At 42.7% G+C, this 15,410-nt stretch overlaps 1 protein-coding gene across 2 annotated transcripts in view; it reads left to right on the forward strand.

Annotated features, from left to right (window-relative positions):
- The first annotated feature begins 212 nt into the window (after positions 1-212).
- Positions 213-15,410, forward strand: part of NMT2 (N-myristoyltransferase 2) — a 45,190-nt gene continuing 29,992 nt past the window's right edge. The window contains exon 1 of one of the 2 annotated variants that reach the window (XM_042476081.1): positions 213-403. In XM_042476081.1, coding sequence (XP_042332015.1) covers positions 294-403 — 110 coding nt within the window. In that variant the 5' untranslated portion in view covers positions 213-293. The remainder of the gene's footprint in view (positions 404-15,410) is intronic. The other variant, XM_042476082.1, reaches the window with a different exon arrangement.

The following is a 15,410-nucleotide window of genomic DNA, read 5'->3' on the forward strand; positions in this document are numbered from 1 at the left end:
GGGAGCTGGAGTTTGTTGTGGGGCCCAGAGCGGAGCCCAGAGTTTGTTGTGGGGCCCAGAGTTAAAGCGCTGCCAAACCGGGTTATTTCCCCAGTGTGGCTGCAGCCTCTCTGTGTCTGTTGTTATTATTATGCCGGGTGGAAACCACCAGGGCCGCCTGAGGGAGCAGTGTCGCCGTCGTCCGCTAGTGGGCGCTGCCGGGGGCCTGGGAGGGCGCCGCTGTTGCGTGCTTCTGCTGCCGGCGGACTGAGAGCCAGCCCCTCCTTCCCTCCCTGTCGGGCCCCGTGTGCGTGATGGCGGAGGACAGCGAGTCTGCCGCCAGCCAGCAAAGCCTGGAGCTGGACGACCAGGACACCTGCGGCATCGACGGCGACAATGAGGAGGAGACCGAGCACTCCAAGGGGTAAGGGCTGGCTGAGCAGCGGGGAGGCCAAGGAAGCCCGGCCCCGGCGCTTCCTTCAGGCATTGCGAGGCAACACCAGGAGGAGGAAGGGGAGAAGGGCCCTCCCGCCCGGAGCCCCTGCGGCAGAGCCCGCCTGAGGGAGGGAGGGAAGGAGAGGGAGAGGCCTCCGCCGCCGCCTCTGGCCCACCTCTGGCCGGGCTTTTGTGGCGGGAGAGAGGCAGCCGCTCCCCTTTGCGTCTCTGGCAAGCGGTCGCTTGGAGGAGGAGGAGGAGGGAGAGGAAGAGGGAGAAGGGGAGGATGGAAGAGGGAGAGAGAGGAAGGGGAGGAGGAAGAAGAGGAAGAAGAGGAGGGGAAGGAGGAGGATTAAGAGAGGAAGGAAGGAGAGGGAGGGAGGAAGATGAGGAGGGAGAGGAAGAAGGGGAAGAGGAGGAAGAAAAAGGAAGGGGAGGAAGAGGAGAGGAGGAGGATGAAGAGGAGAGGGAGGAGGAGGGGAGGAAGGGGAAGAAGAAAGGAAGAAGGAGAGGGGAATGGGAAGAAGAGGGGAAAGGAGGAGGGGGAGGAGGAAGAGGAGAAGGGTAGGAAGAGGAAGAAAAAGAGGGAGAGGAGGAAGAGGAAGGTGACCAGATGTCATAACTGCAAAGGAGGACAAGGCACCACAAAATGCAGGACGTTCAAGTAGAAAATGCAGGATATTACAAAATAAGAGATAAAGACACTAATAGAAATGTAAATCCATGTTCTTTTAGTCATGCTCAAAATGGAAGACCTTTTGGAATTCCTCCTGGACAGAAGGCTGAAGTGTAGGACTGGAAAAGGAGGATGGCTGGTCACTCTGGGAAGAGGAGGAGGGAAGGGAGAGGGAGGCTGGGGGCCTTGAGGAAAGGCAGAGGGGGAGGCAGCTATGCTCTCTGCTCCCTCCCAGCAGGACCAGAGGCCCTCCTTTTCCAGAACATGTCTTGCATTTCAACCTTCTGTCCAGGAGGAATCCTACAAGGTCCTCCATCTTGACTGTGACTTGGAAGCATTAATTTATATCTCTTGAGTGTTTCTGGTTTTTAATTTTGTCAAGTTCTCCATTTTTCTTGACTGCCCTACATTTTGTGGGGCCTTGTCCTCCTTGATGGTTATGACATCTGGTCACCCTGTGTGCATGGCTTAAGCCTTCCTCATCGTCATTTGGCCCCAGGGGGGCAACACCTAGCTGGCCTGGCCTTGCCTTGCCACTCCTGATCCTCAGGTTCTTCTTGGGCTAATGTGCACTTCAGCTGACAGGCCCATCATCCCCTCACACCATCCTCTTTGGGCTCTCTCTTCCCCCCTCCTTTGCCAGTACCTTGCACGGTTCCTTTGTGGTCCTCTGCAACCATCCTTTGCAGTCCCCTTCAGCACCCTTTGGAAGAGCATGCTCAATAGTCTCTGTGGTGGAAATGACATTAGTCCTGGTGTTTCCTACCCTTTGTAGCCCAATATTGCAGTGGGCCCTCCACATTCGCTGGGGTTAGGTGCACAGGACACTATTTTTTCTTTACCTGAGAGAACATCTCTCTAGGAATCTCTAGATTTTCCAGGGCAACTCTGTGATCCACATCTGCCAGAAGCTGGCCATAGAATTGCACCAGAAGACCTATAAATGCCTAGGCAAGTGTTCTCTCTAGGAATCTCTAGGTCCTTCAATGTGATGTTTGGTGGAAGTCAATCACGGGATCATGCTGGAGGTCCTAGAGAGAACATATCAATCAAATACATGAAAAATTAAATCCACAAAAGCCAAAGCCACAAATGTGGAGGACTGACTGTATTGTTTTTAACATTTATTTATTTATCTGAGGGGTGATCTTTTGCAACCATCCTTTACAGGCCCCTTCTGTGCCTTTTGGAATTGTATGCTCAGAAGTATGTATGATGGAAATGAGATTAGCCCTGGCGTTTCCCATCTTGTGGAGCTGCTGCTTATTGTGGTCCTCTGCAACAATCCTTTGCAGTCCCCTTCAACTCCCTTTGGAAGTTCATGCTCAGTAGTCTCAGTGATGGAAATTCCAATAGCCCTGGAGTTTCCCACCTTTTGGAGCCCAGAATTATTATTATATTATTATTATTATTATTAGTAGTAGTAGTAGTAGTAGTAATAGTAGTAGAGGGGGTACTACCATCCCCATCTAGCATGGCCATTGGTCACGGGGACAGTGGGGTTTTTTTAGTCCAACAGAACGGGATACACCACTCTTTCAGTGGGAGCACAAGTGTGTTTGTATATTTTGTAAAATTTATTTTTATTATTTCAAAACACAATACTAACAATATAATACTGTATCTATATAGTTACACATCATAACTTTTGTTGTTACAATATCCAAATTTCCTAACATTCTAACAATATCATATAGTATAACACAAATTATGTAATGTATATATTGTATAAAATATGTGTAATGTATACACTATCTTCACATTTACACATTTGTGATCAAAATTGATATACCATTACATTCATTTTTCTTCATCCTTTTTTTTTACTCCTCTCTCTGTCTACTATTCTTTCCTTGTCTTCCCTTAGCCTTTCTACCTAAAATTCCTTTCCATAGCCTTCATTTCTTTTCCCTCCTTGTACTTTCCTATTTCTTCTTCCTTCTTCCTTCTAGTTTCTCATAATGCTTCCTTCCTTCCTTCCTTCCTTCCTTCCTTCCTTCCTTTCCTGTATGTGCATTTTTTAAACTTCCAGAAAACATATCTAGGACCAGCCCTGTTATTGTTGTGTGCCTTCAAGTCATTTCCAACCCTAAGGTGAACCTATCATAGAATTTTCTTGACAAGATTTGTTTAGAAGAGGTTTGTCATTGCCTTCCCCTGAGGCTGAGAAACTATGACTTGCCCAGGGTCTGCAGAGTCATAGTCCAACACTCAAACCACTATGCCACACTTGCTCTCATTGGCTATATTGCAAAGGACAATAACATTCAAAACCCATAACATCTGAAACGAGAACCACCACCACATTTCAACAAAATGAAAGTCTATGACTAGAGTCATTATTTTCCCTGCTCCTGTATGATTTTAACACCTTTGCCTGATGAAGAAACCAGTGGAGCTTTGAAAGCGTGTATCACTGTTTTGTAGATTTTGGATGTTACTATATTTTTTAACTTCCTGTTCCTTTCTCCTGTGTGCATTTCAGTAGGAATTCCAATCCAGAATCATGATGGTGGAATCTGGAGCCAGAGGGTGGTAGCTGTTTCAGATTAATTAATGCAGAACACAGGGATGTGGTTCTGTGGAATTGTGTCTCTACTGTGATCTAGCATTTTCTGCTTCACACAGAAAGTCACACATAGTCAGTTATGTGTAATTTTGCTCCCACTTCTACCCCATCTTTTAGTTTCTTCCTTGTAGGTAAATTTAGGGCTCTTGGTTTATGTAGGGCAGTGGTTCTCAACCTTTCTAATGCCGCAGCCCCCAACCATAAAATTGCAATGTCTCGGTTCCTAAGACCATCGGAAATATGTGTTTTCTGATGGTCTTAAGTGACCCCTGTGAAAGGGTTGTTCGACCCCCAAAGGGGTTGCGGTCCACAGGTTGTGGGGATATGTGGGAGAGGGGTTGTTTTAAAGGGATTATTTGCACCAGTATTCAACATCCTACACTGTTTTTAGCTCCCAAAGCTCAGGTGAGACCATGAGCATATAACAAAGTTGATTTTTTTCATATTGTTTAACCACATTTGACCTTCTTACAAACAGTATATTAGAAGGCAGGACTTTCAGATCAGATGGTGTGGCTTTCATTTTAAGAATCCTTTAAACACACACACACCTATGCATACATATACATTCAAGAAATGTTCCAGGTAGAAGAATCAGTAGGTTCTGTGTGTGCATGTCTGTGTGTGTGTCTCCATGTTGGACTCATTGAAATCAATAGGATTTATGTTACGAGGGTGAGCAACAATATATTTCGGGGAAGCATTGCTATATTTTGAGTCTTCTAAAATAATTTTTTCAGAGTAAATTTCAAGTTTATATGCCAGCATTGCAAAGTGATTTGAGTATTGGACTATTATTCTGGAGATCAGGGTTCAGTTCCCAGTTCAGCCATGAAACCAAACTGGGTCACCTTGGGCAAGTTACATGCTCTCAACCTCAGAGGAAGACAGTGGCAAACCTCCTCTGAACAAATCTTGTCAAGAAAATCCCATGATAGGTTCATTTTAAGGTCACCATAAGTCAGAAACGGTGTATGAAGGCATACAACAACAACAACAATTATTAGAATGGTACACATTTTTGTAACACTCTTAAATATGATATAGCATAAGGCTTCAGCATGTCTTAATTTTGCCCCATCAATAGATCTGCTCTATATATAAGTCTGGATGCAGCTCACTGAAGGAAAAGTGCTCATGTTCCTAGGTTAAACAAGTGCTTATCAAATAGAGGTTGAATACAGTGCTAACAGTGAGTAATCTGTATTACTTAAAATGGAGTAGTCAGTCTTGCATCTGATGAAGACTTAGCCATAGTGGTGGCAGGGAAGGATTCTGAGATTCAAGCCAAAACCCCATTGACAAGAATGAACAAGATTCCACCACAACCCTGAAACCATAGAGCTGATGCACTACATCAGTAGATATTACTGTCTAAAATAGGAACTCTGTAAAACCAGAATCTAAAATTACCTCACTCCTGTACATCTTGTCTACAGTACTTACAAACCCTGAATTCCCCCTGGGATCGCTGCATGCTGCTTACGTTATATAGGCACCAAACCCTGAATTGGTCCTGGGCTGTTTTCACTATGCTCTGACCCAGTTCAGCATTTCCAGCCCTTGTCCTGAATTAAAACGACTTACCTTTTGCTTCAGGTTTTCCAGAAAACCCAGAGCAAAATGCAGTGACTACAGGCTGCTGCCTTCCTGGGTAATCCCTGTGAGTATCCCTGCCACACTGCTCTACAAACACCGTAAGTTGCTCTAAGGTCAGAACAATGCTAGGCATCTTGTTCTGATGTCAAACTGACTTGCGCCCACAGTGTCTCCAGCCAGCTTGCAAGGACTGCATGGGAAGGCAGCTGCCCATCATCTGCTGAAAAACACACAGCGGGTAATATTCAGGGAGAATTTGGGAAAAGAATACTTGGTGAGCAGCCTAGAGTATTCTGGCAAACATAGACAAGCCCTTAGATGAAAAAAGAGCTGTCAATTTGGATATCACTACTTAAGTTTTGCATCAACCTAGGAACCACTAATTTATGAACCTTTTACCAGTGGTTCTCAACTTTTAGCCTTCCAGATGTTTTGCAACTTTTCAGGACCCCTGACCATGGACCATGTTGGATGGGACTTCTTGGAGTTGAAGGACAATGCATGTGGAGGCCCAAGTGTTGGATACCTCATCCTCATTCTGATTCAGATGTATGATCCATGTCATTCAGCACTGTCAAAACACAGGGCCCTTTCACACTACACAGTTATAACACCATGGTTCCACTTTAACTGTATCCTATAGAATCCTGAGGTTTGTCTCCGCTGATTTTGAATTTGCCACTGTGGGAACAGTCGGGGGGGGGGGGGGAGTTTAGTGGTAGATTCCTGCACTCACTGGAGGTTGAACTAAATGGCTCTTAAGGTCCATTCCAACTATTCTATTCTATTCTGTATATCCCATGTTAATCCTGAAGCTAGGACTCAAGAAGGCTTACAAAACAACAACAACAACAAGAAGAAGTAAAACACACATAGTCAAAACATACAAAAAGTTATGATTAAAATAGTATTAAATGACATATATGATTTCATCAGTAATGGGAGTTTCTTGCAGCAGAACCAGGAGAATTTAAGATTAGTTCATCAGAAACAAAATTCAGACTGCAACTACAATCACACAAAATATTTTAAAACCCTTTAAATAAGACCTTATTCCCCGTGTAAGCATTTTGTTTGTAAGTGGACTTGCGCACTTAAAAGTGTGAGGCCATTTGCACATACAGACAAAAGTACAACAGGATTGAATGCCATCTTTTAAAGGGAAACACAACTTGCTTTTTCCCTGTCACTGTGCAGGATGATTGATATGTTTGTTCATGTTTATACTTAAAAGCATCTTAGGTATCTTCTCCTGTATAATCCCTTTCTTCCTTGGAATCTTCCTTAAGATCTGCCATTTAAGTTTCTGGACAGTGGACTGTCTTTTGTGGGTACAAAATTAATATCTACTGAGAGCAGGTTCTTTTTAGTAGCTGTTGCAGAATTGTAGAATGGCCTCCCTAGGATATGCATCCTATTCCATTAGTTCTGTTCTTTTGAATAAAAACCTTTTTGATTCACAAGGACTAAAGCCTCTGTCCAGTGAAATGAATATTGTGGAATTTGTGGTTCTTTGTTTATGTTTTAAAAGTCGTACTACATGCAATTTGTTCTGCTCCTCTTTTTATGCTATATAAACCACTTTGAGAATTGGATATTGAAAAGTACTATAGAAATGTAAATGAAAACCTCAGTCCTCAGTGCACTTACTTGGGGGGAAGCACCACTGAATTCAGTTGAATTTATTTTTGAGTAACTATGTATGGATTTCAGCTGTAAGTTAAATAAACAAACACATTTCTGATGTTTAGTGGAGTTTAAGAAGGTAGAACATGCTAGATAATCACTACCTTTGCACATGGTCCAGAAAGTGTTGCATCTATTGTCTTAATAATCTTAAAGGTTAATTTCAACTCTCCAAAGACTTCAGCGGTATTATTCAATTTGCAGCATGAGAGCCGAGATAACAGAACTAATTAGAGTGCCACAAATTTGGATACTCACGGAGGAAATTGTACTAAATTCAGCTGTGTAGTGTTCTAGCTCTTAAGGATTTCTGTTACAGTACTTGCTAGTTAACTTACAGGAGAATCTACAACAATGGTCTGTTTGTGTCTCCTGTCTGTTTGTTCCTCACATATCAGCCAGGGTTTGCCCAACAGACTTCATTGCCCGTATTCTGATCAAGAACTGTTACACAGAGCACACAAGACAGTAAAAAGTTCTGTAGTGGGCAGATAGTTGAAATGCAAGGTACCTTTGATAGGAGGACATCTGAGGAAGGGTCTCAAAGACACATATGCTCCAACTGTCCCAATGTGGCAGAGACATTCCCAGTTAATGCTCTACTATCTCTCTCTTTCAGCTGCTTTTAAAATGTCCCAGTTTCTCTCTCCTCCCGTTTCCCCCTTTGTTCTCATTTTACTTCAATTGATGCATATTGAGTTTAGAGTGTAAAAGGAGTTTGCACTCCATTTACATAGCAGGGAGCAGAGAAGGGGGCAAAATGTTGCCCTTCCCAGCAGGCTCAGACAAAAGCAAACTGCTGCAGTCTCTCTCAGTTTGTGTGTTCTTCCTCATTAATAACTTTTGCCATTGTGACCATCACTGGTTTTTGTCTGTGAAATGTTGAAGATATGCAGACACACACACACACACACACACACCACCAATGCAATTAAATAAATACACAATTCATTCTGAACCACTTTACTCCAGGATTAACTAACTTTGTTTTTTTCCATAACTTTGGATAGTTGGTGTGTTGCAACCTTTTTGTGGCTTCCTTCTCCACAACAAAGAAGAGCTGTAGCTCACATGCTTTTGTACATGCAAAATCTTTGTTACATAGGTTGTAAAAGTAACTTTTTGGAATACCCCGCAGGACCAAGCTATGCTGTATTTCCCTACCTGGCATTTCTAAAGTACCATAGGTTTGGGAAAGACTCAGATGTGAAAAATCTTGGTAGACCTCTGTCAGTCAGTTCAGAGGTCGGTGAGCTAAATGGGTCAGCAGTCTGATCCAGTGTAAGGTGGCTTTTTGAAAATGATCATGTCCTAGCCCTCTCTCCCCCCTCTTTTTTTTAAAATTTCAGCTGAGCAAAATCTGTCCGGTTCTTTCCACCAGCCCTCTTACCTCTTGTTTGATTTTTTGCCAGCACTGCTGCCTGCTGGTGGAATATTCTCTGCTTTGTAGTTTTCTTGAAAACTGGATGCCTCTGCTTTGTGCTCATTCAGCAGAAGTGCACAAGGCATCTGCATCAGCTCTAGTCCATTTGAATAATGGCTTTGCTTTATCAGGGGCAGGCTTAGGACCCCAGTGGTGTGCCACAATATACACAATACTGTTTTGTACTGAGTCAGAATACTAGTCTGTCTAGTCCAGGAGTGAGGGAGCAGTGACCGTTCAGATGTTATTGGATTATAGCTCCCATCATCCCTTACCATTTGCCGTGTAGACTGAGGCTGATGGGAGTTGAACAACTCGTGGAGTTCTACGCTTTCCTACACCTCAGGTAACCCAGTAGTGTCTACTATGACTGGCGGCACCTCTCCAAGGATTCAGACTGAATCTGTGATGCAGAAATAATGCAGTTTGACACTGCTTTAACTGCCATGGCTCCATCCTCTGGAATCCTGGGATTTGCAGTTTGTTTTGGCACCAGAGCTCTCAGACAGAGAAAGCTAATTATCTCACAAAATAAAAATCCTAGAATTCCATAGCATTGAACTAGTTAAAGCGGTATAAGACCGCATTATTTTTGCAGTGCAGATTCAGTTTTAATTGGAGGTCTTTTCCTACTTTGTCACTGATGATCCTCTTAAACAGGTATGTAGACAATTGAAATGAGAGCTTTCTGTGAGAAATGTATGTTCTGCTTCTGTTTATACCCTTTTAATATTTCCTGTTAAAAATCTTGACTGGAATTTTGTTGGTAAATCCAAGCTAGGAGTATACCCCTTGAGTCAATTATTGAATGGTGAATCAACATGTAGGTAAATCTAACTGCTTCAGTTGATTTACTACATTTAGGAGTAACAGTAGGATTTCGACCCTTGTTCTTCTTACCTCTCTTAACCTCTTGTAATGCCCTTCTCTGTGTGGATGGGATTTAGGGATGGAGAACACCAGTTCCCAGCCTCTTTTGTGCTCCTCATTCTGTCCCTTACTGCTACTGAATTTGCAGAGGCAAAATTGCCATATTTATTTATTGTAAACAAGGCATGCATGGGGCATGCAGCTTGTTTCTAAAGAGAATTTTATTCCCAGAAGTTTCTAAGGCTGCATCTACATTGCAGAATCCATGCAGTCAGACACTGCTTTAACTGTTATGGTTCAATGCTATGGAATTCTGGGGTTTGTAATTTTGGAAGATATTTAGCATTCTTGTATCAGATACTTCAGGTGCCACAACAAACTATAAATCCCAGGGCTCCATAGGATGGAGCCATGACAGTTAAAGTGGTGTCAGATGGCATTCTACAGTGTGGCATCAGCTTAGGAAATGTGAATCTCTGAAAACAAGATGCATGGTTCAATCATGCTATATCTCAAAAAATGATAGGTTTTTCGACACTGCCAAATTAATGGCAGGCACCTCCTGCAAACTTATATTCATGGTCTCTTTAATTTAGACCATCCATCTAGCATGTGGCCTTCCTCGCTTTCTATTTCCCTCCATCTTTCTTTTCCAAGGATTCATTCCTTCTTAGGATGTGTCCAAAGTATGACAGTCTAAGTCCTATCATCTTGGCTTCTAGGGATATTTCTGGCTTGATCTGTTCTAGGACCCATTTGTTTGCCCTTCTGGCTGTCCATAGAATCCTCAGCACTTTTCTCCAGCACCACATTTCAAATGAGTTGATTTTCCTCTTATCTTCTTTCTTAACTGTCCAGCTCTCACATCCATACATGGTAATAGAGAATACAATGGCCTGTATGTTTCTGACTTTTGTGCTGAGTTGTATGTCTTTACATTTTAGGATGTTTTCTAGTTCTTTCATAGCTGCTCGATTCTTAATCTTCATCTGATTTCCTGGCTGCAGTCCTTTTCCTATCAATGTTTGATCACAAATATGAGAACTCTTTTACCATTTCAATTTCTTCATTGTCTAGTTTGAGTGTGTGTAAGTTCTCTGTTTCAATAATAATAATAATAATAATAATAATAATAATAATAATAATAGCAACATGTGGTCCCCATGAAGTGTTTGCTGCAGTGATGAATTCAGCATCAGCAGGAATGGGATGTCTCCTCCAGGGGGTTTCCAGGAAAGGGAAATCCAGTGTGGCCCCTTGGCTACTAAAAATCAATTACCCTTGTAGATGAAAACCTGAGGTTTCTGAAATTATTAGGACATTCACAATGGCACATATGCACAATGTTTGGGACATTGATACACAGGGGTTTCCTTTAGGTATGCAGATCCCCCTTTTCAAGTGCTGCTTGGCTTGATATTCCTTCTTTATCGCACAGTGCCCACATCCCCAACTTACTGAGTAGCCCAAGATGGACATTCCATGTTTCATATAGGCCATGCACCCAGCTACATTGCTATTTCTTGTTGTGTGCCTTTAAGTCATTTCTGATATATGGCAGCCTTAAGACAAACCTATCATGGGGTTTTCTTGGCACGTTTCTTTGAAGGGGGTTTGCCATTGTCATCCTCTGAGGCTGAGAGAATATGACTTGTCCAAGTGGGTTTATGTGACTGAGCCAGGATTCAGACACTAGTCTCCAGAGTCATAGACCAACTCTCAAACCACTACAGCACATCAGCACTGAGATTCACTGGGATCCTCTAGGGTTCTCAACGTTGCTGTGATCATTTTGCATCTGCCTATGAGAATGTAGTCAGAGGCTTCTCCAAACCAGACTGCTCTCTCTGGAGCACAGAATGGTTTTGTGGGTTGGCTTCAGGGGCTTATCAGTATGTGGAGAGGAGGATATATGGCTCAGTTAAGCATAGGTTTGCATGCAACTGGGATGTTGAACTGAGGCCAACATATGTAAGAGGAATGCTTTTATCTGTGACTTTGCCCCAGATGACCATCAAAATCCCTTCTAGTTCTGTCATTCTGTGTGAATAATGTTGGTTGCAGTTTGAGTATGTGTAATTTTGGATTGAGAGCTTCATTTGACAGATAACCTCTGTTGCATAGACTCCGTTTTCAGTGAATAAACAAATGGGTGTATCCATACTGCACAAATAAAGCAGTTTACAGTTTACACCACTTTACCTGTTGTTTTAGCTGTAGTTTGGTGAGGCACCAGAGCTCTCTGACAGACAAACTACAAATCCCAGGGTTCCACAGGATGGAGCCTTGACAGTTACAGTGGTGTCAAACTGCTTTATTTCTGCAATGTGGCAGGTTTCTAAGACCATTCTGCTATCAACAGCCAACTAGCTTCAAGGGACCTAAGTGGGAACTAACTACAGTATAAGATACTGTCAAATATCAGTATTGCCTGAATAATGCCTAGATGAAATTTATTTCCATTTTGGAGCTGGAGTGAACATGGAAAATTGACAATCTAACATGTCAAAATATAAGCAATAATTGTTAATTTAATATGGGCACATTTGTATTGTTGTGGTGTGCCTTCCAGTCATTTCTGATGTACGGTGACCCTAAGGCAAACCAATCAGGTTTTCTTGACAAAAATTGTTCAGAGGAGGTTTGCTATTGCTTTCGTCTGAGGCTGAGAGAGTGTGACTTGCCCATGACCAAGCAAGAATCAGAATCCTGATCTCCCAGAGTCCTAGTCCATCATTCAAGCCACCACATTATGGTGGCTCTTGTGTATATTGACAGACTTGTAAAATTTCATGCTTTTTTATTTGCATAGCTAGTATAGAAAAGGCATTTTCATGCTGGGGCTTCATTATTGCACTTGCCTCTGGTTGTATCCTTACATCTTCATGGGTGTGTTTTCTGATCAGTATTAACCAGTTGCTTGCAGTTATATTACTTCATTTTCTTTTCCCCTGGGATGCTTAAAATAATCAGTGTCCAAATTCTGGAGCCTAGAAAAATGTTTGTAGTCTTCTTGCTTAGAAATAGGTTGGGTAAAGCACCCTTTTAAAATGCATACTTTATAATAAATTCTTATTTTCCCATTTAGGGAGAAAGGCAGGATATAAATGCAAATAAAACAAACAAAGAAATATTTAGTGCAAGGGAATTATTTCCTTTTTCACATGAAAGCAAGGCAAGCCTCTCTCTACACATACAGACATACACACAAGCTGCAGTATGCTCTCAGTTTCAAAAGCAAAAGATTTTGCTGCTGAGATTAATATGTAAGCAGACATCCAAGAAGACAACACACTATCTGTCTGTCCTCAATGTCTAGTCATTCTTGATATTTCAATTAAGAAAAAAATAGCCTAAATTTATTTCATTTATATGATCAGAACAGATTACAGGCATACCTCAATCAATGAAGCTTTCTGAGAAGGACTGGGAAGGTGTTTACTCACCAGACAGGAACCTTAACTCTTTAGAGTGCTTACAGAAATTTTGATTGGACTAAAATATACATACCTACAGTAAATTCCTCCAGTGGAAAGCCCAAGAGAGGCACAGCTAGAAAGGAAGCGGCTTTGGGGAATTCCTAAAGTGTCCTCCCAACTCAGGAGGATATACAGTAGGTTAACCTTCTGTGGTCAAGTTTTCCCAGCACTGAGTCCTGCATCAGAAGTCTCTGAGAACTTTGTTCATTTAGATTGCTACCTTGAGATGCTATACAGACAGCCATATGTATCCACGGATTCTTCGTCCACGGAGTCAACCATCTATGGCTTGAAAGTATTTTTAAAAATATCAGTTTCCAATAGGAAATCTTGATTTTGCCATTTTATATAAGGGACACCATTTTACTATCCCATAGTATTTAATGGGACCTCAGCATCCAGGGATTTTGGTATCCATGGAGGGTCCTGGAACCCAAACCCCAGCAGATACCATGGGCCCACTCTTTGTAGTTGTTATTGTGTGCCTTCAAGTATTTCCGACTTATGGTGATCATAAGACAAACTTATTATGGGGTTTTCCTGGCAAGATTTGTTCATTGAAGTTTTGCCATTGCCTTCCCCTGATGCTGAGAGAGTGTGATTTGCCCAGGGTCGACCAGTAGTTTTCATGACGGAGCTGGAAATTGAAACCTGGTCTCCAATGTCATTGTCCCAACATTCAAGCAGTGTACAATAAAAAAGGGGGGGGGGGGGGGGGAGGCAGGCTAGCTATTTCTGCCATTTTGGAAGAAGCCTTCAGTAAAAGGTTCCAAATGTTTTGTCTACTTAAGCATGGCTTACCCTACCTGGGTGTTTCATTTCACATGTGCATCTTGTTTAGCTCTGAAGAAAAAAGTTTTTAAAACATGTGGAATTACTCTTCTTTTTTTGTAGTTTAGGATCTGTCTGTATTCTTTTCAAATTTTTCCTGCCTTTGGTACCAAATTTTATGTTAAAGAAGTAATTCTTAGGACACATCTACTTTGTTAACTGAGGTATATCTGTACTTGAGCATTCGTGAAAGTTTCCCATCTAGACCTGGTTAGCTTGAACCAGGGCATGCTCTCAGGGGTGGGCAAAGGGCAGCACTCCAGATGATGTTGAGCTGCAACAGCTTGCATTTGCTATGCTGCCTAGGACTGCAGCATCTTGGAGCCCCCTCCTCCCACATTTTGCTCACATCTTGTTCAGACTATTCTCTGAGGCTACATCTGCACTGTAGAAATAATGGAGCTTGACACTGCTTTAACTGTCATGGCTCAATGCTATGGAATCCTGGGGTTTGTAGTTTGCTGTGGCACCAGAGCTCTCCAATAGAGAAGGCTAAATATCTAACAAAACTACCTATTCAGTTGAATGGCCTTTGGCAGAAGTAGACCATAGAATTACAGATGGGGTCACACTATCTTAGATGGGCGTACTTCTGGATTCAGCTGTGAACCTGGAGGCCCAGGTCTCTGCAGTGACCAGGAGTGCTCTTGCATATTTAAATCATGTGTGCCAGCTGTGCCCATTCTTTGAGATGCCAGATGGGGCCTTAGTGGTACATGCCTTAGTTATACCACGTTTGGACTACTGTAGTGTGCTCTACACAGGGCTGCCTTTGAAGAATGTTCAGACACTTCAGCTGGTCCAAAGAGCTGCAGCCAGGCTGCTAACAGGGACAAGTTATAGAGCACATACAATGTCCCTGTTGAAACAGCTCTACTGGCTGCCAGTTTGTTTCCAGGCACAATTCAAAGTACTGGTGATGACCTGTAAAGCGCTATATGGCTCAGGTCGAGGCTATTTGGCAGACCGTATCTCCCTATATGAGCCGGCCCAGGCTCTGAGATCCACAGGGAGGCCCTTCTCTCCATCCCACCACCATCACAAGTACGGTGAAGGGTCTGGAAACTATGGCTCATGAGGAAAGACTTAGGGAGCTGGGTATGTTTAGCCTGGAGAAGAGACCGTTAAGGGGTGATATGTTAGCCCTGTTTAAGTATTTTAAGGGGTGTCACATTGAAGATGGAGCAAGCTTGTTTTCTGCTGCTCCAGAGACTAGAGCATGGAGCAGTGGATGCAAGCAACAGGAAAAGAGATTGCAGCTCAAAATTAGAAGGAACTTCCTGACAGTAAGAACTGTTTGACAGTGGAACAGACTTCCTCAGATAGTGGTGGAATCTTCTTCTTTGGAGGTCTGGAAACAGAGGCTGGATGACCATCTGTCAGGGATACTTTGATTGTGAGTTCCTGCATGGCAGTTATGGGACTGGATGGCCCTTGTCATCTCTTCCAGCTCTGATTCTCTAACAATTCTGTGGTCAACATCCACCAGGAACATACCATAGAATCACAATGAAGGCCCTAGAAAATGACTAGAGAGAACGTATTTTTTCAGTCATGAATTGGTGAAACGGTGAGTACTGGTCCCATGGATACGAGGGTCATACTGTAAAGAGTTTTCCTTACACACACACACACACACACTACAATCCCTTGGCACAAACTATTTTTGAAACATCAGTTCAATAGCTGTTAAAAATTGCTTACTCTGTAGCAGAGGTAGAAATAAGGTAGAACTTCTGATAAAGCGCTGTATGATTTGTAGTAGATCAGGGTGTTTATCATAGCACCATTAGTAGCTAGTGGCTGCCATGTCAGTGGGGCTTGACTTCAAAGGGCCACTAAACACTGAATGGGTTCAGCATT

The sequence above is a fragment of the Sceloporus undulatus genome, chromosome 6 (assembly GCF_019175285.1).
Source record: "Sceloporus undulatus isolate JIND9_A2432 ecotype Alabama chromosome 6, SceUnd_v1.1, whole genome shotgun sequence".
Lineage (NCBI taxonomy): Eukaryota > Metazoa > Chordata > Lepidosauria > Squamata > Phrynosomatidae > Sceloporus > Sceloporus undulatus.